We start from the raw sequence: 25,403 nt of genomic DNA, 5'->3' as shown, positions 1-25,403 counted from the left end.
TCCAATATGATACATGTACCTTTGTAAACTTATCATTTCTGAGAACGCATGATGTTACAGCGTCATTACCTGTAAATGCCACATTAATGCAATAAATGCTCAAAATGATGTCCGTCAACCTCAATGCATTTGGATATACGTGTAACGACATTCCTTTCAACAGCGAGTAGTTCGCCTTCCGTAATGTTCGCACATGCATTGACAATGCGCTGACGCATGTTGTCAGGCGTTGTCGGTGGATCACGATAGCAAATATCCTTCAACTTTCCCCACAGAAAGAAATCCGGGGACGTCAGATCTGGTGAACGTGCAGGCCATGGTGTGGTGCTTCGACGACCAATCCACCTGTCATGATATATGCTATTCAATACCGCTTCAACGCACGCGAGCTATGTGGCGGACATCCATCATGTTGGAAGTACATCGCCATTCTGTCAAATAGTGAAACATCTTGTAGTAACATCGGTAGAACATTACGTAGGAAATCAGCATACATTTAGATTGTCCATAATGCGGCACCATACATTAACCCGTCAAGGTCACTGAGGTTTCACTTGTCGCAGCCATCGTGGATTTTCCGTTGCCCAGTAGTGCATATTATGCTGGTTTACGTTACCGCTGTTGGTGAGTGACGCTTCGTCGCTAAATAGAACGCGTGCAAAAAATCTGTCATCGTCCCGTAATTTCTCTTGTGCCCAGTGGCAGAACTGTACACGACGTTCAAAGTTGTCGCCATGCAATTCCTGGTGCATAGAAATATGGTACGAGTCCAATCGATGTTGATGTAGCATTCCAACACCGACGTTCTTGAGATTCCCGATTCTCGCGAAATTTGTCTGCTACTGATGTGCGGATTAGCCGCGACAGCAGCTAAAACACCCGCTTGGGCATCATCATTTGTTGCAGGTCGTGGTTGACGTTTCAGATGTTTCTGAACACTTTCTGTTTCCTTAAAAAACGTCACTATCCGGCGAACGGTCCAGAAACTTGGATGATGTCGTCCAGGTTACCGAGCAGCATACATAGCACACGCCCGTTGGGCATTTTGATCACAATAGCCATACATTAACTCGATATCGACCTTTTTCGCAATTGGTAAACAGTCCATTTTAACACGGGTAATGTATCAAGAAGCAAATAGTGTCCGCACTGGCGGAGTGTTACGTGATACCACGTACTTACGGGTTTGCGGCTATTACAGCGCCATCTATTACAAAGCGGTAAAGGTGGTCCAACTGAAACATTCATAATTCTTTACGTACTACACGAATATGTAATAAAAATGGGGGTTCTTATTTAAAAAAACGAAGTTGATATCCGTTTGACCTATGGCAGCGCCATATAGCGGGCCAACCATTTCGCCATCTGGTTTCCCCCTTCAAGCTAGACGAGTTTCGTTCTTCGTATTTTTTTCGTTTGATGCTTATTTCTTGAGATATTAGGCCCGGTCACTACCAATGGACCACCCTGTATATTCAGATTGCCTACATATAGGCCTATCATATTACCGCTGATCTCAAAAAAGATCAGTAAACCTGCGGAAGAGAGCGTTTCTGTTCTCTTCTGTTTGTACGTTATCAAATCTATCTGGTGAATTGCAATTTTGAGTTTTTCAGGTAGAAGAAGTTATTTCCATTTTTTCTTTAAGTGCATCACCTCTAAATCCTCATTCACGGTGTGATTCAGCTGCCCCTTCCGCTGGGTTTTATGCAGCCCACAACGCCTTCTAATATCACTTGCAAGAATCTCATATTGTCTTGCTCACTACGCACAAACTGTTGTCCATATAGAAAAAAATGAACAGGACTTTTCTGTAGGAAATTTAACGTTGTTAGATTTTGTACTGGGATACGTTTTCGCTCGAGTCCACGGTTTTCGAGTTATTCAATAAAAACGCGTTATAAATTCGCTTTTGCATGTATTTCTTGAATAATTCGAAAACTACAGCTTCTTTATTTTAAAATAAGACACGAACTTTGTGTCCAAAATCTTTATTAGGTTGATTATTTTGTGAAAATGTGTCCCAGTAAAAAATTTAACTGTATTAAATTTACTATATAAATGTCCTGTTCATTTTTTGTGTAGTACTAATATTTTGCGCCTAGTGAGTGAGAGAATATGAAAACATTGCATGTGGTATTTGAAGATGATGCGGATTGCAGAAAACGTATTAGTAGGGTATAAGTTAGGCTGTCAGCGATTTACCACGACTGCCCAGTCTGAAGGCGTCGTAGTACTCTCTATACCTAATCGTAAATTATGTTCCCTCCTGCCCTATATACTTCGTGTTACAGGATGTACAGTCTATTTGATATACAACCATTTGTTCTGATTTACTTATCTTGATCCCAATTTCATGCTTTAAACTGCATTGAACTTTTTTTCACTCTTAATGCCTACTGGACATTGAATGTTTTAAATATGTTCACAAATTTTTCTGATATTTTCCGATTACATGGTACAGCAACGATCATTTTATACTTAGCTCGTTCCTCTCCTCCTGTAGGTAAGTCGGTTTACGATACTTATATCATATCCACTGGTTACTGCAGCATGTTTAATAGCGTTTAATTCAATTAATCCGCTGAGCTCACTGGTTCACTAAACTTCTGAAGGCCACTTCTTCTTAAATATGCTGGTGGCATGACTCGTTAACAATCAAAACTGTTGCTGTTCGCTTTCTAAAGATTTTATATGCGTTACCTAAAGATCCAAAAACGAAGTATGATTATTACTTTTGGGCTTTTGCTTTAAAGTAACTCGAGGACCTGATGTCCAAATATCTTTAATTGTTTTGATTTTACGTCTGTTTTGTGCTTTTTTAAGTGAGAGTGTGTGAAGAGTAGAACGCAGGCAGCGAGAAGAAGGAGCTTGACCAAGTAAATGTGTAGCTGTAGATTAAGTCCTCACATGTGTTTGTTGTATATGCTAAACAACGAGAACACTTATCTTCAGAATCGCTCCTCCAGCATTTAAGATGGATAGTGTAGGAATTAATATACACTAATTTAAGAGTTTAGATGTTTATGACAAAATGATGATGTTGTGATGTAAAATCTTTTTATTATGAAGATGATATGATGAGGTTCCTCGGAACTGTGGCTAGGGATTGTGATGTAGAAAGCACTGGAGATGATGATGTTTGGTAAAGGATGTGGGGTGTCTGTGTGGGAAGGAACTGATGTTTTCAATGTGTGTGATGGAAGATGAGTGGGATGTGAACTAGACAAGCATAGGGTTTGTTCTATACTTCATTTGGGATGGGTATGGTAGGTTGTGGTTGAAGGGAATGGTAGGTTTCAGGGATGATTTCTTCGTCTGAGTTATGCTGGGAAGGGTCATGGAGTGTTTGCTGATGAAGGGAAAGGTGGGATGTGTTGATAGAGGTGCAGCAGTAAACCAGAGCTTTCATGGATGTGAGGGACGGCAGGATGTTGGGACTCAAATTTATGGAGATATAGAAGAGGCGAAGGTGTTCTGTTGTTTCAGGAGGTATGGGAACTTTATGAGCTGTAAAAGATACGAGGCGGAGTACATGCCGTTCCAGGATTTGATTGAAGCAATAAGTCTTGGGAGGAGTGGAAGCTGATGTTACATTAGCGTAGGTACGGTTGTGACGGTTGAGGGTTCTATATGTAATACCCATATTCGTCGGTTAGTAGTGTCAGTCTGTTTTGGGCTTTTCTTTCTTTTTTAGCATCGGTAGACGAGGGTTTCATCTTAATTTTTGATCGACTGTTAGTGTAAGATGTTTTTGAGTTTTAACTAGGCGGTGTGGGCTGTTGTGGATAGCGAAGTAAAATTCTCTGGGATCAAATGGTTTCTGAAAAATTTATACGCTCTAGATGATGATCAAACAAATACTAATACATCTGTTAATCAAAGTCCACACCAGGTGTGGCTGTGTCAGAGAATGGTGGGCAGGGTGACACATTATTCTTTATTTTAAATCTATGACTGAGTGCAGTTTCAGGTGCTTCAAACGTCAGTTACAATAAAAGTTGTTAGGCTTTCTAAGGCATTTAAGCTACATGCGCCATGTCTCTGTCAATCTTGTGTACTGTATTTCTGGGTATACTCTCATCTGAAAGGTATTCTAGAAGAAAACTGTCGAGAAACCACATCTAGCTTGGCGGTGGAACACATTAACACTCTCTGTAGCAGCGGATTCGGTCATGGTCTAGCATGCCTCTCTCTCTCTCTCTCTCTCTCTCTCTCTCTCTCTGACGCTAAGTTTTACGAGCAACTAATCTGAATAAATGATTAGATATGGAAAATCTGCTGGGGGCACAGATTTTTTTAAAATCAATATTACACCAGTACATTAACCTTGCATCTTAAGATTTTTGTACTAGCTACTTCATATCTGAACATCTCGTGCCGGTATCAACGAAAGAGTCTTGTAATCCTGTGAAAACCCTCAGGGACACTCGTGCTCCCTCATCTCCTACGTACTCTATGTACTGATTCTATGATGTGATATTTGCTCTCGTCGAAACTTATTTTCCCACCTAATTTAGCATTTTATAGCGTCTTACATTCTTAAGTGATAAAGGAATGTCATACAAGACAAACAGCTTTTGTTTAGTCCCATCTCTGACAGGCCTATTGAAAATGGGATTGTTTTTTCGAATGAATGTCATGAAGGAATTGTTTGTTTTTATGATGTCCAATTTACACTCCTGGAAATGGAAAAAAGAACACATTGACACCGGTGTGTCAGACCCACCATACTTGCTCCGGACACTGCGAGAGGGCTGTACAAGCAATGATCACACGCACGGCACAGCGGACACACCAGGAACCGCGGTGTTGGCCGTCGAATGGCGCTAGCTGCGCAGCATTTGTGCACCGCCGCCGTCAGTGTCAGCCAGTTTGCCGTGGCATACGGAGCTCCATCGCAGTCTTTAACACTGGTAGCATGCCGCGACAGCGTGGACGTGAACCGTATGTGCAGTTGACGGACTTTGAGCGAGGGCGTATAGTGGGCATGCGGGAGGCCGGGTGAACGTACCGCCGAATTTCTCAACACGTGGGGCGTAGGGTCTCCACAGTACATCGATGTTGTCGCCAGTGGTCGGCGGAAGGTGCACGTGCCCGTCGACCTGGGACCGGACCGCAGCGACGCACGGATGCACGCCAAGACCGTAGGATCCTACGCAGTGCCGTAGGGGACCGCACCGCCGCTTCCCAGCAAATTAGGGACACTGTTGCTCCTGGGGTATCGGCGAGGACCATTCGCAACCGTCTCCATGAAGCTGGGCTACGGTCCCGCACACCGTTAGGCCGTCTTCCGCTCACGCCCCAACATCGTGCAGCCCGCCTCCAGTGGTGTCGCGACAGGCGTGAATGGAGGGACGAATGGAGGCGTGTCGTCTTCAGCGATGAGAGTCGCTTCTGCCTTGGTGCCAATGATGGTAGTATGCGTGTTTGGCGCCGTGCAGGTGAGCGCCACAATCAGGACTGCATACGACCGAGGCACACAGGGCCAACACCCGGCATCATGGTGTGGGGAGCGATCTCCTACACTGGCCGTACACCACTGGTGATCGTCGAGGGGACACTGAATAGTGCACGGTACATCCAAACCGTCATCGAACCCATCGTTCTACCATTCCTAGACCGGCAAGGGAACTTGCTGTTCCAACAGGACAATGCACGTCCGCATGTATCCCCGTGCCACCCAACGTGCTCTAGAAGGTGTAAGTCAACTACCCTGGCCAGCAAGATCTCCGGATCTGTCCCCCATTGAGCATGTTTGGGACTGGATGAAGCGTCGTCTCACGCGGTCTGCACGTCCAGCACGAACGCTGGTCCAACTGAGGCGCCAGGTGGAAATGGCATGGGAAGCCGTTCCACAGGACTACATCCAGCATCTCTACGATCGTCTCCATGGGAGTATAGCAGCCTGCATTGCTGCGAAAGGTGGATATACACTGTACTAGTGCCGACATTGTGCATGCTCTGTTGCCTGTGTCTATGTGCCTGTGGTTCTGTCAGTGTGATCATGTGATGTATCTGACCCCAGGAATGTGTCAATAAAGTTTCCCCTTCCTGGGACAATGAATTCACGGTGTTCTTATTTCAATTTCCAGGAGTGTACTTATTAGTTTTGCAGGCCATCACTGCATTTGTTTTCCTTCGATATCATCAAGACACCGACATAAACTTTCTAGGGTTACTGAGGTTCCATCTATTGCCATTCTGCCGTAATACCTGTATGTGATTCCTCCTCGTTCCCTCCAACCCCCCCCCCCCCATCTTCAATTACATTTCTACTCTTTGCCTTTGCTATCCTTCATACAATGTCCTCTAGATCCCCTCTCCCACTTTTGTCAGTTTCCCTGATGAATACAGTTCCATATCAAGTGGTCAGTTCCTGAGATACAGGTACCACGTTCAACACATAATACAATATTCGTTCCCTATCTGTAACATTCTCGTATTGCAGTACGTACTGTACCATTCTACCTTTGTCACACCTCGTGCATTACAAGACATGCTTACATAATGGTCTTAATAGTCCAGTCACATACATGACCACTTTGTTTCCTTGTTAGCAGTTTTGAGGTGCTTTCGATTCGTGACCAGGTGCAATGCGGATTAATTTCGATGACGGGTAGGTGTCTTCTATTAGCAACATTTTCTGTGTGCCGGGGAACATCTCGCAAACACACTGTTAGCGTCGCTGCTTCTTGCCTCTATCACATTACCTGATTTCAGGTTTATAATTGTCTGCCACCTTAACGGAGTACTAATTATCGAGACTTTTTTACATTGTAATCCCACACACATTAAAGAATCATTTCTAATGACTCGGACAGCCTTTCATCTACCTCTGCTGATTCCTGCCTACACCATACGCATGACTTCACGATAATGGACATATACAACACACAAATATACGGTAAGTTAGTGTTTCTCGATCTATGTAGATATAACCATATGGGTTGTCTGAGTTAGCAGTAAACCATAACCATCAAAGACATTCACTCTACACAGTATATCGTTGTTAATGGGATACAAACCATATACATAACTGTAATTTTCGTGTGGCCGATTGAGGGCGATTTGGGCTCACACTGTTCATCCTTCCTTTCTTTTCCCAACTGATACGACGTGCTGTGAGGAAGAAGTAACGATCGCCTACAGTTGCTCATTAATGACGTCTTCTAATCTTCGATTGCCATTCGACGTTCAGAAAGGAGTCAACAGTCGCGAGATTACAATGTGGAGTTCCCAGAGGTATCAGCTATCTTAATAGCTGATCGAACGACTACTGTCTTATCATATCCTGTAAATCGCTTTCTTCAGTTATTACAGTGCCCTCAAATATCTCTCAGTCAACATTAAGCCAGGTGGAACAGTGATTAGGTCATCAAATTCCGTAGAAGAAGAGTTCAAAGCCTCATACAAACAACCAGGTTTAGTTTTTTTGTGGTTTCCGTTAGTTGATTAAGGCTTATGTTGACCTTGTTCCTTCAAAAACGGTACAGTAGACTTTCTCCCATATTTTTGACTTACATGAGCTTGTACTCCTTCTTTAAGACCACTACGTCGACGGAACATAGGACTATAGTCTATATTTCTTCCTTTCTTCGAAGGGAGCGTTAGCGTCAAACATGCCATAACTTGCTCCAAAACTCGAAGGTTAGCCGTAGGAGCTGGAAATAGTACAGTGTATCACTTTATTATTAGAGCAGCCTTATGGTCTAGATTTTATTATAATATATTAAGATATTGTTTTGCGTAAAACAAAGCAAGTTATATAATTTTACAATACACGAACAAAAAAGGTAAACAAAGAAGTTGGCATAAATAAATGAAGGGTATTAACGAAGAGGCCATAAACCGATACCATTTTCAAAATAGGTCATATTACTACATTCAAATGGGCAACAGTCTCAGGTTGGTACCACTGCCTTCTTCCTACTTCATTTAAACCGTTTCACACATTTCCGAGCAGTTTGTCCGACGTATTGTCCCTGGATACTGAACCACTTTACATTCGACCTATTCTTTAATCTTTTTCTTGATGAAATTGGCCTCTGTCTTCCACTTCTGTCCAGACTGTCTTGAGAGTCAACAGAAGAAGTGGTATCCAGAAATTGTGTAGATGTATGAGTAATTTTGTGGCAGTTACATTCTAGGCCTAGCACTTTCTATGTCTTATCTTTCGGATAATTTTTTCAGTAGTTTTCAGGAAAGACTCTTTTATAACGGACCGATTCATTGTTCCATAGCATTACTGGTAAAATTTAAATGTCGTGTGACGAGGCCCTCCCGACGGGAAGGCCGTTCGCCGGGTGCAAGTCTCTCGATTTGACGCCACTTCGGCGATATGCGCGTCGAATTACTGGTAATTTTTCTGTTCCATAAAATTTCGGGCGTGCAGCCGCATAAATTTCACTTTTTCTTCTGATATTTCGGCTGTATACCGTCCAGCCATCTTCAGAGTGAGGCGTGGTGACTGACGCTCCGGCACTTGCAACGTGTATTTAAACCTGCGGAACGCGTTACTGCGCATGCGGCCACAGGTATGCAAGGTGCCAGGGACGTTGATCGGCGGCAAAGAGGTACAACACATGCATGAAATCAGATCTAAGGCTGCGCACAGTGGTATCAATGTATTACTGCGAGCTGCACCGTTGCGACAGCTTTGTGAGTTTATTACAGAAAGTGCCGGATTCCATGAATTGTCCATGCTGAAGTCACTATATCTATTAATTAAATTCGTTGCCAACGGAACTTCAATTGAAACTTCCTGGCAGATTAAAACTGTCTGCCCGACCGAGACTCGACCTCGGGACCTTTGCCTTTCGCGGGCAAGTGCTCTACCACCTGAGCTACCGAAGCACGACTCACGCCCGATCCTCACAGCCTTACTTCTGCCAGTATCTCGTCTCCTACCTTCCAAACTTTACAGAAGCTCTCCTGCGAACCTTGCAGAACTAGCACTCCTGAAAGAAAGGATACAGCGGAGACATGGCTTAGCCACAGCCTGGAGGATGTTTCCAGAATACGATTTTCACTCTGCAGCGGAGTGTGCGCTGATATGAAACTTCCTGGCAGATTAAAACTGTGTGCCCGACCGAGACTCGAACTCGGGACCTTTGCCTTTCGCGGGCAAGTGCTCTACCAAAGTACAGCACTTGCCCGCGAAAGGCAAAGGTTCCGAGTTCGAGTCTCGGTCGGGCACACAGTTTTAATCTGCCAGGAAGTTTCATATCAGCGCACACTCCGCTGCAGAGTGAAAATCTCATTCTGGAACTTCAATTGCTTCTTTCACTGTTGAGTCGCAGAAATATGTAGTCGAAGCTAAACTTTTGACGTTATCGTACACCATTCAATGCCCAATGTTAATACAGTGCTACCACCTCCGATTTATTAGGTTGTAAGAGCCAGGTGTACCTGCGGTGCTCCGAGCATGCTTCATGCACTTACGGGTCGTCTGTCCGATGTATGAACGGCCATACTCGCAAGGAAACTTGTAAGCGCCTGGCTTCCGACGCACCAAATCATCTTTAACGGAACCCAGGAGTGCTGCTGTCTTTGGCGGAGGGTGAAAAATCATTTTCACTTTGTTTTTTCTGAGGATCAGTCCTATTTTTGACGATAGACTTCCCATGTATGTTAGTAAAGTCATGGATTTAAAACTTTCCGTGTCTTGTCCAGCATTCCTTATGCCCACTGTTGGTTTCATTTATGTCTCTTACATATCTACTGTGGAGAATATCCGTTGGCTTCAAAAACTCTTCTCAAATGTAGAAGCTCGTTCTCTAGACCTCGTCAGAAATGACGTGTACTCTGTGTACCAGAGTTATGACAACACTCATTGCCTGCGAAGGATGGTAGCAGCTATTTGCAAGCAAATGGAAATCTGTACTGGTCGGTTTCCGATATACAGCATGTCCCAAAGTGCCATCATCTTTGCGTCATACCAAAACATCCAAAAATTGAAGGCATCCTTCTTTTTTGATTTTCATTTTGAACTGAATTTGTCTATGGATGGAATTCAGATGATTTAAAAATTCCTTTGATTTATCTTCACGTATCATCAACATACCTCGAAAATACTGTGGGCTGCAAGCTAGCAGATTTCCTCCATAAAGCAATTGCCCACAAAGGTCGACAAAGGATTACCCATGGCGACACCGTCAGTCTGTTCATAAAATTCGTTGTAGAATAAAAGATACGTAAAGGTGAAGACATGTTCAAACAAAGCTGAAATCTGAACCTTTGTGAACAACGACATTGCATCGAAGCTGACTATTTCAATCCCCGCACAGCTTCTGGCGGAAAACGGGAGGCGTTCAGAAGCGAAGCAGTCCTCCTTACTATATATAATGCGCCTAGATGATACTTAGGAACCAACGTTATCACCTGGCGACCTGTGAATCCGCCGTTATTGTAGAATTAGATGCTCAAAATTTCACTACTTCTGAAGTTATCCGAAAAGTCGCCACCCCAAGATGTGTGTGTTATTATTAAAGTTTTTGAACGACTGAATGAACATAAGTGTAGCCAGTTCAAGCAAAGAAATTCGCTTCAATTTGCCGTCAAATGCTCTAAGATCAACTATCAACAAAAAATCTGTTTTTATTTTATTTACAAGAACAATATAAACTCATTTTGGTATATAATTCGCTTTTGAATCCAGATCTAATTTCACAATTTGTGTATCGGCATCAGTTTTCCGAAATAATAGATTTGTTTACACAACATATGTATTACATGTATCCAACAAAATGAGACACTCTCGCAACCAGACTTGCAAATGCCAACAGAAAGAAAAAGCACTGGCATTACGTAAAGGAATCTAAGAAACGAGTAACGTACAAGTAAAGAAAAGAATCGTACCTAAAAATGTTTCCTTCCTGACTTCCTGTTATACTTTGTTACACGAACGTCATTTTGTAAGGACCACCATTTGCTGGACAAAATTGTGGTCTTCCAATTGCCTCGATAACACTTTTCAGTTTGAGATGTTCTGATGCAACAGTTCTCCATATTCGTCACTAACGGCGCCAAGTTTGTCCGGCAAGAAATGCAAATTAACATTCAAGAAATGTAGTTTGCGTGACATTTAAAATCCCATAAGGTGGTATTATCTCAATAGTTATTATACAATATCGTAACAGTTCTTTGTCCTAAGTTTGCCCAAAAAGTTTTGGCGGACACTTCTCAAAATCAGTCATGCCATTATCTCAACTTAACTCATTATTTTACTCAACATATCAAGAAATAAATCATGATACATTATTCCATAATTTATGCTATTATAAATACTCTTTCCTTTATTTTTGCATCAGGGACCCATGAAATCTTCTCTCCCAAGTTCATGAACCCGCGTGAAGTTTTGTCGAGTTTTGTTTTGAGGAAACCCAACTTTAATGCGCAGCGAAGTTAGATATACATTTTTGGAGTCAACGAGAGTCCAGTGAGTAGATAATTTCGAGCAAGCAATATTTTCTCATAACAGTGATTTTTCTGCTATTGGTTTTTATAGAATGCAGCAGTGCTTTGTATACTCAAGTTTAATCTCGAGAAGAGTTGCAGTTACTTTCAGAGTTTCATATACACCCCGTTTGTACTTCAAAGTCTGAATAAGTGTGAACAGCTGTTTAAAGTTCTCATGTTTCTTCTACATTAAGCGAAAGACAATCGGAATAGAAAGGAATTTGATCCCACTGTGGAGAAGTACCGTTTTCTGACTATAAAGGAATTCTAAGAAAAAGCACCACTCATCATGGTCAAGAATTCCATAACTGACATTACAAAGAACTACGGCACCTTTCTTGGAGAAGTATTCAGAAGAAACACAGCATGGATGTTACAGTGAACGCTGAAGAAGCAGGTTCCATCATTTTAATCAGTAACCTAAGAGCTCATCCCGTAGCTACGACAGTGTTTCAACACAAACAAGATCATTGAGACAAGAAGTGTGACCCATCTGATTCACAGTGGTGTTGAAACGTAAGGACGTCACGCACATCTCCTTTGCTCTCTTCGACGTTTGGTCACTGCTTTCGCCTAACTGTCACATTCTCAGTAGGAGCTAGTATCGGAAATTCTTCACTGTGATGTACAGATCTGATAGCAGATAGTAAATTACGGTATCTCACAGTTTTCCTTGTTTTCGCCAAGAGTGCGTTGTGTGGTCCGTTGATTCCCTCTAAATCATGCAGGGGGTGTAGCACATTATCACCAGCATTGGACATGGGTGAGGGGGGAGAGGAGGATGGCCCATTTCTTGTCCAGGTAACAAACCTTACAATGAAATAAAGTTCGTAGCGCCTTTTTACAACAGATGATTTTCCTGTTTTTTCAATTTCAGAGTTAACTACCACAGATATAATAAAATAAATTTGCGCTATTTACACAGTTACAAGGCGTTTCTTCTTCTGAGTTAACACGAAGTTTAAGAATTTAGTACAGCAGCCAGTTACTTCTAACAACTATGCGAACTCTTGCTGCTGATATGCAAGTGCAAACGTGATAAAACGTTTCTAAAGCCGTCGGCACACGGACCGTGCATCCGAACGTTGAGCGTTGAGCGTGCCGAGTTTCTGACGTCATAGCGTGGAATAGCACGCTCGGGAGTCTTTCCGAACGTGCAGAGCGATATCTGGCGTGTCAGATATTCTGAGCGTGCGTCTAAGCGTTGACCAATGAGATGGCACAACGCTACCTACGTCACAAGCACGCCGTCTCCCTTCAGTACAGAGTTGTGAGGCGCCATATTGGCACTCATTTCAAGCCTATATGTATATATGCTGTTTCTGAGCACCAGCAAATTGAGAATCACTGGAAAACGCGTTGTTAACTGTGTGATTCGTTCCAATAAAATAATGAGAAACAGCATATTCGTGGCAAAAGAATTATTGTAACTTCCGTATTATGAGAGTAGGCTATTTGAAGGCAGCGACACACTGACGATCCACCCAAAACGCACTGTTCTTCGTACAGTTTGTTATAATTAAATTTCAATTAGTAAAATATCTACTATTAAAGTTTTCAGTAACGGGTAACATAATATGATCAGATTCTACAGGCGTGATGTTGGTTTAGCGTCATGAGTAGCGTCATTATCCTGTAAAGAATTGAATGGTGGGGTGGTGGTCCGCGTCTTGAGTTTTACAAGGTTTTTTTCCTAATATTCGCGTTTTCATCAGGTTCTGATACTTTATTATTAGTTTAATATAAGTCTGTACTATAGTATTTGATGTTATGTAAATATAAGTTCACCTTTTTTGAAGGGTGACTTTGTTCGATTGGCTTAATCTACAAGACAGCTTGCGCTACTTGTATAAAGATATTTTGCTCCTTTTGCTTTTACGCTTCGTAATTCACATGTTGCAAAGATTCTGATACTGGGTAGGAACAGTGATCAAGTAAGACTGACCTTGGGGCTTTACTAAAATGTGGGAATGATGAACTAATGTTTATCTTACGCGCAGAAGTATTCCAAATTTGTAACGCACTGTTCGTAATGGAACTTTTGTAAACCTGTGTCCTTATTGATTGGACATGGTACTTTCCTTTTTTTGGACGATGGAGGAAATGTGCGTTTTAATGCAGCTAACGTGGGAATTTTACGCGCGCCCGTTGAGTAAACTGTGTGATTTACGAACTGGAAACATCCCTCAATTGCCACAGGAGTGCGTTGCGAACGCGTATACCACGTTGGGGCCCACATTCCGTATGCACAAGTCGCATCGTTCCTGAGCGTTCAGCAGCACGTTGAACTTGGCACGCTCAACGTTAACGTCCGACAGCACGGTCCGTGTGCCGACGGCGTAAGCATGACTCATCGGCAGCGCTGCCAAACCACCTTCATTTCTTGGAGTTAGATTTCCGAACTGAAAGTCATATGTGGTTATTGCTTGTATGTATTGCGATTATTTTTTAACAATTAAATCTGCAGAATATTTAAGTTAAGATGCAGAATAGTAAGTAATATGCAACGTTAGTGAGGATTTCTATAGGAAGAGAGTAGTGTGTCTCAAGCAAATTTAGCTCAAAAGCCAAAAACAAACATTTTCGATTTCAGCACTCACTACTTAGCAAATAACGCCATTCACGTGCCTTGAACGAAAATGTTGTCGAAAAGTGTATTAAACAGTACTGCTGTCAGAGATTTGTCCAGGTCACTGACCTGCCTTGTGTAGACGTTGAGGTAGAGGCAGTCCTCCTTTCCGCCGCTCTCTTGGGCGCAGTGCGGCGCGTCTTCCAGTGCCTCCACGCTGCCATTAGACGAGTAAGGGATGGGATCCTGCAGAAATCACGCAGAGCATTACCGTAAACAGAAGCAGCTGAATCACGAGGCGTACTCACATAAAACTGTACACTAGATTTGTTCGTATGAATCGAAGCGTGAAGAATGTATAACAGTAATAAGTTAATTGATTTAGTCGTAAACCTTGCAGCGGCCTTTTGGTTCAACAAAAGCCAAACGCAACTACAGCAGAGCAGTCAAGCGGAGTGGTGAAGTGAAAGCTAGTGCTTCTTTTTATGTCTCGTCGACATCCAAGGGTGCAGTTTCAGCTTATGAGTGAATTCTAACACAGAACAATTCTGGGACTCCGAAAAATGTGTTTACCGTACAGCGATATTTTGATTCTTGCAGGGCCTAATGTTACGGTGGAGACGTATGCGCGAACGTAATAGACAGAAGTGAATCGTATGTAGCGACAAGAAGGTAGCGGAGCATCACAGCATAAAATATCAAACAAAAGCATGTGTAGTGCTAACGGCCCGTGTAGCGTTATCCGTAATGTTTGTAAGACGCTGAATCATTGTGGCATATGTACGTCTGTCTGTGTCGACATTCAACGCTCCTAGCTTGACAAGTGTCTCACATACAATTGTGTCGTCTTAGGATATCTAACGAAACAGCTTCATACTATGAATTTAGCTTCAGTATGATAACTTTTTGTCAATATTTTGGTAGTTTCATACACAGTTTTCTTCAGCTATCACACACTGGGCAATCGCAACATGGTATAAAGGGTAACTACCATATCTCATACTATCTCATTCCATAGAAAATATGTAATTGCCATTTCTTAAATAAATATGTTGGTAAAATATCCTTTGTGTTTTACTCTTTGTTATCTTGTCCACATGTTTTCTTAGTTTGTGTAGAAATAATGTTGCAAATATTTCTACATATTTTCCAAGGAGACTTAAACTGGGGCCTGGTTAGACTATTTTTTCATACATCTATGTATCTTCCGTTGTCCCTTATTAGGGATGAACTCCATCTCTGACACTAATAAAAAATTTCGACACAATCAATGTCTTGTTTTGAAGCTGTAGTATCAACCGTATTTGAAGACTAAATTGTGGGGAATATCAGTTAAAATGGCGAAATAACAGAAAGAGTAAAGCCACACAACCGTAAGTGGAATTGCAACAAAAACAGGAAAAGCAAAGCAAAAAGCTCAACACAATCATAAAAAAGTCAAGAATGAATCACATAATATCCATGACAGAATCGACACCTAACATAAATCTCGCCAAACAAGGGAACACACACACACACACACACACACACACACACACACATATATATAAGAGTTTTTAACAGAATATGAACACAATATAAAGGAAAAGAAAGGCTCAGCACACCAAATTTTAATGGAAACATGACAACAAAATGAGTTGTTGCAGAAATGAAACGAATACTCAAAAGAAACGAAAGCTGAATACTTGAAGACCATGCAAGAAGGTTCAACAGCCACTAAAATAACACCAATGTATACTGACAAAAGCAGGTAATAATAATGTAATGATGGTCATGAAAGAAAAGGGGTAAACAAACAAAATCCTGGGTTTCTTGATTGATAACTACGTTACCAAGATGACCAATGATCCAACTGAAGATACCAGAGTAACATCCAACGAACACTAAGAAACATCAAAAACACGTCCCTGAAAGAGACAAAATATTCGTCTAAGACCAGTCAATAATTTTAGAAATGCTGCACCCTATAACTTCACCGAGCATGCACACACACATTCAAACACACACACACACACACACACACACACACACACACACACACACACACACACACACAATACTATGTAAGATGTACATCTTTGAAAACAACAAAACCTAGAAAATTTCAGGGTTAAAATAGGGGGATCAAGACATAGAAATTCCAGGCGTAGAAAGAAAGCCTTATGTCATTTGATGTCACGTCAGTGTATACTTAAAAACCAATATATGAATCAACATCATCAAAAATGGAATAAGCAAGGGAATCCACCAAACACATAAATTGAAGAAATGGCAATCATTCTCAGGACTATAACTGGTCAAAATTAATATGAGTTCAATAACCATTTTTACTGTGAAGTACAGTATGAGTATTTTAAAAGGCTTTCTGTTTTGTTGCCAAACATGTTTCTCTGCTTTTGTTTTCTATGCATCTCCAGCAACCTGTTTTACATATTGGTTTTCTCACTACATTTTAAATATTATGTATGTTATGAAACAGTTCAAAATATGTTATTACATTATAGTTGTTTGGCTATATCTACTTTAACAGCAAGTTTCTCAGCACATGTTACGCTAGGCTTTCAACAGATTTTTGTTCCGTCTACGATTTAGTATAGTCCTTTGTAATTATATGCACCACTATGGAATTATTACTTGGTTGTTCTGTACAGTTCACGATGTCCTATACTTGACACCTGCATACACATTTCACATCTATACTTCCTTTTTACGAAAGTATTTCTAAAACTTTTAGTTTGTTTGTGCATATACTGTCTGTAGTATTACCAACTGCTGACTACCGTTACTCTGTCGCCTTTCGATGCATAATGCTGGGAGCACACGGTTCCTTTATTTCATTCGTTTGGTGTTTATGTGTTTCAGCGGGAGGGGCGCATTGGGTAAGGTGAGGAATTTGGACAGTGGAAACTTTCTTTCAGGAGTGCTAGTTCTGCAAGGTTCGCAGGAGAGCTTCTGGAAAGTTTGGGAGGTAGGAGACGAGTTACTGGCAGAAGTAAAGCCGTGAGGACGGGGCGTGAGTCGTGCTTAGGTAGCTGAGTTGGTAGAGCACTTGCCCACGAAAGGCAAAGGTCCCGAGTTCGATTCTCGGTCTGGCACACAGTTTTAATCTGCCAGGAAATTTCATATCAGCGCACACAGCTGCAGAGTGAAAAATCTCATTCTGGGAACTGATAATATTGGTTTTATAGTAGTCTTTGCTTTATTTTTATGTAAGTATGGAGGAGGTGATGGTGGTGTTGGTGAGATTGTATGAGCTATAGTTTCATATAGCTTTATTCTATTTCTCGTGGTTTTTATGTTGTCTCTCTGGCTTACATGGAGACTAACTTATTACTTATATTAATTTGACAGTTAATTGCTTTCTTATTCATTTAAAGGCCTCTTGTAAATGGAAGTTCTTCTCTATATTTAGAAGCTTTCTGTTATATTTCTTTATTATAATAATTTTACCTTGTTGCAGGATTGGTGCTTGATGGACGATTTCTTATGTGTTTTATAATTTCTGCTTGTCGTTGCCAGATATACTGATTACCCACTCACTGGAACGTGTAGGATGTATCGTAATTAATACTGAATACTGACATGGGTGAAAATATACAACAAAAGCAAAATAATCGAATAAAATAAGATTCGCAAAGGAGCCGTTTGTGAGATAATGGCAAATGTGTCATTTTTCACTATTAATTATTATAGACACTGTATATGTTGCTTGGGTTGCGTTACTCCACGGCAGACCGTCAATGCATAGTATTACTGTTCGTTTTTGAAGCATCACCTGCGACCAGCTTTGCGAAAGAAGCGGCGACACATTCTGCGCAACCCACCCATAACTTTGCACGACAATGTAGGGGTGCATACAGCCCAAGCTGCGGCTGCTCTGTTTGGTCGTTGGGACTGGGAAGTACTGTAACATCCACCATACTCCCCGGACGTAAGCCCTTGTGACTTTGATTTGATTCCGAAGATGAAGGAACCACTCGTAGCATTCGCTTCAGAACTGTTTCAGGGATTCGACAGGCAGTAGGCCGTCCCATTCTATTTATTTCTTCAGTTCATTTAATAACCTGAGTGACGATCTGTGTGTGTTTGATAATTTATATACTGATTTTGATCTATATCGGTGGTTCTGTTCTCTGTGACTGTGTGTACTGCAGTATTCGTGATCCTTGTGGACTTTTGTCTTTTGTGGTTCTCTTATCTTTTCCATGTTATCTTTTAACTTTATTTGAATCTGGGTCCTGTTATCGAGTTTTAGTGCAATATGGGAGTTATGTCCATTGGTTAGGTTTATTTGTAGAATTGTTTCCACCTGTCTTCCATGTTTTTGTGCGTTATGTGGGATTTCATTCAGTCTATGTGTCCTGCATTGGAGAGCTGCTAGTTTATGGTTTTGTGGCTGATTTTGTGCCTGTTGCTGTTGGTCATCTATAAATGTCAAACTTGTGATTGTCATCATTGCTAATAATTGTTGTGTCCAGGAAATGAATATTTTTTGTTCTTCCTTTGCCTGTAGTGGTTTGAAAGTTGTTCTATATCCTACTTATGTTTGCATGGAGCTTGTATGTTTTAAGTTGGTTTACCTGCCAGACATGATACATCGTCAACAGGTGTGTACCAGAAGAAAATATTATAGTCTTTTTGTGGTTATTAAGCAATGATTTCGTTGTAAATGTTTTATGAACATATTCCTGATACTGGAGAGCTCACTGGGAAACCATAATTTAAGTAATATTTCTTCTCAAAACGGAAATGATTTTGTTCTGTAATTAAATTTATACTATTGGTTATCTCTTGTTTGTTAGTAATTTCTCTGAAACACAGTCTGAAATCCACATGAAGTGGGAGCACACACAACGAACTTAGCAATTCCACAAACATTTTCCCACCTTTCTTTCCATGTGGCCAACACTTACTGTACATACTGATTCCGCTTACAGAGACAGCAAAACTACATGAAGAGAACCGATGCAGAGAGATGAGCAGGTTCCAAATGAGGGCCTCGAAAGCACTACTTACTCAAGACCTCCTATCGGCTGAAACATTCATTTTCACCAACGGCTCCTTATTTCAAAGTACTGAGCCTGAGGTGCACTATCGCCTGTATAATTTTGACATCTGGAGTGCCTGCTTCCTACGTGCACAAAACATCGTACGACATGAGCTACGTGCTGCATACGTCACGTGAAACAGCGGCATTAGAAACTAGTTTGACAGTGTACGGTTACGTGTTCAGCCTAATGCACAGCCACTGTCGAAACGCAAAGACACGCATCCCTCATTCGAAAATCATACACAGGACGAGTCACTTACAACGTGACTTCATTTATATTAAATTAAAGGAACAAAGTTTTGAAATGAGGTGTCGGCAGCTAATAGTCTACCACACAGAAGAGTACGTAATTTTCTTATACTGATAGTGAGACTTTGTGGAAAAGATACTTAGATGTCGATAGGACAATAAGAGCGTCATCCTCCATCAACTCATGTGATTGGAACTGAGGTATTTACCCTTTTCTATTCTTATTTTTTAAAGGCTATTCAGGCCTTACGAAAGTCCAGCCGGTTTGGTTGAAATAAAACGAAATCTGCCTGGTTTAAACACTTGAAACCAAAATCAATTAGTCTCTTATTTACCATCATCGTCATTTTCTCTAGATGTCCGTGTACACGCTACAATTTTCTTACACATTGTGAAGTGTTATCGACTGGAAACCTTGCCTATCCATTTCCCTGCACACATTGCCGTTAGTGAGTAAAAGATCTTTCTCTGTTTTATGAGCGTCCTGTTTATACCAAGACTGCAGCATGGTGTCCTATGTGAGATCGTGTAAAAGACCGCAAGGATGAATAGCAAATAAGATAATTAGTCTTTTCTAACACGCAGAGCAGAATTTAAGGGCTTGGCTTGTTAAACGTGTCACTCACAGAGATGTATACAGATAAGTAACTAACCATGGTCGTAACTTGTTGTCGTTGCACAAACAAGGATTCACATAACCATGCCCAAGGTAATGATAAGGATGACTGTCTAGGAGAAAAGTACACTGCATCAGGGACAAGAGCGCTGTGATAGATTCTTCTCAGACTTACACAAAAAGATTAAGGGATATAATCTGGATTAGTAACAGCCAAGGATCCCATGGCTACAGTAGCACTCTACATAGTCTATAAAATAATCTGCAACGATTTCGAGACTAAAAATTAATATCGAAAGCTATATGCAACGTTAGTTCTAAATATGTCCGATTGATACACCATATCATCCCTGCGAAGAGATAAAGAACACTTCATTTTGGTGTAAAAATTGTCGACAGGAATCAGCAAATTTATAAAAACGTTAGCTACAATGTGAACTAGTCTACTAACTTGCCTGAGGTTTTGCTGACTTCTAGAGACATAAATGTTTATACAGCAATACTTGTGTAATAATCTAGGCATTAATACAATTAATGTTTAATGGAGAGCGTTCTGTCGAATGAAAGTACGTAATGCGGAAAAACCTTGCAGCAAAATTATGTGAGGTGTAGCGTAATATATTACACAAAGAAGTAAGCTTGTATATAACGACGAAGATTTTAGAAGAATCCGTGATAACACTTGCAAACACTACGAGCGTTTTTATGGGTTTGTTTCGCAATGTAAAATGAATAGAAAAAACTGTTTTCTTTCGATCATCAATTTTTTTCCCAGTGGTTTACTCGGTACAGCGTTTTAGCAATACGTCTCAACACTTTCTTTCTATCTGAGTTTCCTCCACATGGTCTGCGCTAAACGTATCTCCTGTTTGCGACCAGCGTTCTTGTGATAAAACACGCAGCTGCACATCAGTCACAGATAAAGAGTGCTTTCCACGTACCAACGATACTATCGATACTGGGAGGCAAAGACGTGCTACGGACATGTTGCTCACTGCTACACAACTGGCCATTAAAATCGCTATACCAAGAAGAAATGCAGATGATAAACGGGTATTGATTGGACAAATATATTATACTAGAACTGGCATGTTATTATATTTTCACGCAATTTAGGTTCATAGATCCTGAGAAATCAGTACCCAGAACAACCACCTCTGGCCGTAAATACGGCCTTGATACGCCTGGGCATTGAGTCAAACAGAGCTTGGATGGCGTGAACAGGTACAGCTGCCCATGCGGCTTCAACACGATACCACAGTTCATCAAGAGTAGTGACTGGCATATTGTGACGAGCCAGTTGCTCGGCCACCAGACGTTTTCAATTGGTGAGAGATCTAGAGAATGTGCTGGCCAGGGCAGCCGTCGAACATTTTCTGTATCCAGAAAGGCCCGTACAGGACCTGCAACATGTGGTCGTGCATTATCCTGCTGAAATGTAGGGTTTCGCAGGGATCGAATGAAGGGTAGAGCCACGGGTCGTAAGACATCTGAAATGTAACGTCCACTGTTCAAAGTGCCGTCAATGCGAACAAGACCTGACCGAGACGTGTAACCAATGGCACCCCATACCATCACGCCGGGTGATACGCCAGTATGGCGATGACGAATAATGCTTCCAATGTGCGTTCACCGCGATGTCGCCAAACACGGATGCGACCATCATGATGCTGTAAACAGAACCTGGATTTATCCGAAAAAATGACGCTTTGCCATTCGTGCAGCCAGGTTCGTCCTTGAGTACACCATCGCAGGCACTCCTGTCTGTGATGCAGCGTGAAGGTTAACCGCAGTCGTGGTCTCCGAGCTGATAGTCCATGCGGCTGCAAACGTCATCGAACTCTTCGTGCAGATGGTTGTTGTCTTGCAAACGTCTCCATCTGTTGACTCAGGGATCGAGACGTGGCTGCACAATCTATTACAGCCATGCGGATAAGATGCCTGTCATCTCGACTGCTAGTGATACGAGGCCGTTGGGATCGAGCACGGCGTTCCGTATTACCCTCCTGAACCCACCGATTCCATATTCTGCTAACATTTATTGGATCTCGTCCAACGCGATCAGCAATGTGGCGATACGATAAACCGCAATCGCGATAGGCTACAATCCGACCTTTATCAAAGTCGAAAACGTGATGGTACGCATTTCTCCTCCTTACACGACACATCACAACAACGTCTCACCAGGCAACACCGGTCAACTGCTGATTGTGTATGAGAAATCGGTTGGAAACGTTCCTCATGTCAGCACGTTGTGGGTGTCGCCAACGGCGTCAACCTTTTGTGAATGCTCTGAGAAGCTAATCATTTGCATATCACAGCATCTTCTTCCTGTCGGTTAAATGTCGCGTCTGTAGCACGTCATCTTCGTCGTGTAGCAATTTTAATGGCCAGTGGTGTACATTTAGAACACTGCAATATCCATTCATTATATTGTGAATGAAGGATTGCGTGGAAGTTGCACCACTGATCTGATGTTAGTGACGGGCAATCTCATCTTATAAAAGTCAGGTTAAATACAATCGATAGGAATTATTCGACACGGTTCGGAAGGTGTGTATTTCACATTCCACAACGGGGATCTGCTTCCGTGTCAGGCTTCTGTCGGGACATCTGAACTGCGAAGTGAGGCTCTCACGACCTACAGGCTATCGTTTATCTACAACAAAAGACTGAAGGGAAATTCAGTGCCATTCTTCGAAGTATGAGATACAAAATCTATAGAAGACAGCACAAGACGACACCAAAACAAGCGGAAAAATGCTCCTGTCGGAGCACAAAAAATGCAAATTTCTTCCTGCTTATTAGAAAGAGTGACGAAAAAGTAGGGTATCAGCTGCCTCATTCTACCTTCCTCAGAACCTTCAAACATTTTCTCAAAAGTATTCTTGCTACACTTCCACCCCCGATACTGACTATTCTAACAACCCTACCACAACAAAGGTAGCATTTTAATAACGATTGTGGTGTTGCTCACGCTGCTAAATACTGCATTATCGGGCAACAACAGTCATATTATGTGGCAGGTGTCACTAGAGCACAGTTAATAAAGTCAATTCATATAATAATCAAAAAACTAGGCACTCATCGTTTCGTATTTCCCACGCTGGTCTCGTCGTAAAATCATGGTTCAATCGTTGAAAATCTAGGTGGTTATGATTCCAAGCTCGGATGCAAAGAGGCCTAGGTTTTATCCTGCTATATTCAAAAGTTTTGTAGATGCGCTTCACAAAACATTCTTCAAGATTAAACTTTTGCTGGACAATGGTGATGTAAAAAAATAATCAGCACTCCGAATTTAAGTTACACTTCCTTTTAATTGCAATACCACGTAAACACAAAACATCACTTCACAATACAAAACAGCTTGAAAACATCTTCCTCACATTTTATAAGCCAACTACAATATGCATCTTTCCAACTTGACGTCCACGACTTGATTTTCTCAACGTCCGACTCTCTAACAACTTAACAACTAACTAATAATCGCTTACGTGCCCAAAAATCAGAGTTTCAAGTACGTCAAAGATCATAGTGACAAAAGAAAGAATACACATAAGAATAATATCATTGCAATATAAACATATCGATGAAATCAAATCTGAATGTTGTCTCAGAAATATGCCAACTACTTTGCAGAAACACAGTAGAATATTGGTGGTATCGAGAGGTTCAGGTGAGGTGCCGTAATGGTTGCGTAATTCAAGTACCATTACACTATGCAGTTTAAAAATCCACTTCACCCATTCCAAAATGTGAATTTTGCTGTCCATACTTCTCGAATTTCTAGTGTGGAATGGAGATTCCTTCCTTTTATACGTTTTATTTTCAAAGACAGCGCTAAAGTATCGTTACTTGTTGTGAAAATTCTCTATTGCAGTATAGCATAGGTTATATTTCTTCCAAGTATTCCATCATCAGGTAAAAAGATCTTTCCTTACCAGCTTTATACTTTTACGCTCTACATCACAAGACTAGAATAATAAACTCATTTTTGGCGCATTACGGAGTGCTAAGTACGTACTTTACCTCTGTCACAGGATACCTCGTCACTTTCGAACTCTCTTAAGGTAACCAAATGCCTCATCACTTACGAAATCTCTTAGGTTAGCCAAAGAGCAGGACAGAAGAGTTGTAGTATAAGGTTAATACCAACCATCACTGTATAAATTCGATAATATAGGTGATTTTATTACGATGGCCATCTTTCCCTGCGTAGGCGGGAGACTGAACTTTTGTTAAAAGATTTCGCTGCAACGAAAAACACCTAGTTGCTGCTCCAGTTCGCGAACGAAGTCTGTGATACTGTTGCCCTCGCTTCCACCCACCTGTCTATATGTCACTGATATGATGCCAAAATGGGTTGTAACCATTGTCGAATACCTGAAGATGTACAACGCTACTTACGTTTTGTTAGTCGGTTGCTTTGTCTTGCTGGTGGAAGTAAGCACTTAAAATTTCAGTGTACTGCTCTCGAACTAATTCTGTTGAGACCCATCGGTCTATGGGGGCAGTAGGATGTTTCACTCTCTCCTCCACCGCCACAATACCTCCACCCACATCCCCACTGCCGCCCGCACTCAGGGGCTATGCCGCTCCCAGCCAACAAGCCACCGCTCCCTGAGCAGAACATCTGTTAATGATTCCAGGCTCACAAAAATTGTACCGTTTTTCTCAGAAGGACTGGGCACTTAAATGTCGCTGGGGGTAAATACCAAGATGTTGAACAATATGCTTCCAGTCCTCCCAATTGCAAACCGAAAGGTTCCGAGATGTACACTCCTGGAAATTGAAATAAGAACACCGTGAATTCATTGTCCCAGGAAGGGGAAACTTTATTGACACATTCCTGGGGTCAGATACATCACATGATTACACTGACAGAACCACAGGCACATAGACACAGGCAACAGAGCATGCACAATGTCGGCACTAGTACAGTGTATATCCACCTTTCGCAGCAATGCAGGCTGCTATTCTCCCATGGAGACGATCGTAGAGATGCTGGATGTAGTCCTGTGGAACGGCTTGCCATGCCATTTCCACCTGGCGCCTCAGTTGGACCAGCGTTCGTGCTGGACGTGCAGACCGCGTGAGACGACGCTTCATCCAGTCCCAAACATGCTCAATGGGGGACAGATCCGGAGATCTTGCTGGCCAGGGTAGTTGACTTACACCTTCTAGAGCACGTTGGGTGGCACGGGATACATGCGGACGTGCATTGTCCTGTTGGAACAGCATGTTCCCTTGCCGGTCTAGGAATGGTAGAACGATGGGTTCGATGACGGTTTGGATGTACCGTGCACTATTCAGTGTCCCCTCGACGATCACCAGTGGTGTACGGCCAGTATAGGAGATCGCTCCCCACACCATGATGCCGGGTGTTGGCCCTGTGTGCCTCGGTCGTATGCAGTCCTGATTGTGGCGCTCACCTGCACGGCGCCAAACACGCATACGAC

The 25,403-nt window shown here is 41.9% G+C and overlaps 1 protein-coding gene across 1 annotated transcript in view; it reads right to left on the bottom strand.

Moving 5' to 3' along the window:
* LOC126095409 (cholinesterase 1-like) overlaps positions 1-25,403 on the bottom strand; it is a 162,113-nt gene that overhangs the window by 112,778 nt on the left and 23,932 nt on the right. The window contains exon 2 of the mRNA XM_049910207.1: positions 14,159-14,275. Within this exon, the coding sequence (XP_049766164.1) occupies positions 14,159-14,275 (117 nt within the window). The remainder of the gene's footprint in view (positions 1-14,158; positions 14,276-25,403) is intronic.

Source organism: Schistocerca cancellata, chromosome 8 (assembly GCF_023864275.1).
Source record: "Schistocerca cancellata isolate TAMUIC-IGC-003103 chromosome 8, iqSchCanc2.1, whole genome shotgun sequence".
NCBI classification, from domain to species: Eukaryota; Metazoa; Arthropoda; class Insecta; order Orthoptera; family Acrididae; genus Schistocerca; species Schistocerca cancellata.
This window is presented reverse-complemented; position numbering and strand designations above follow the sequence as displayed.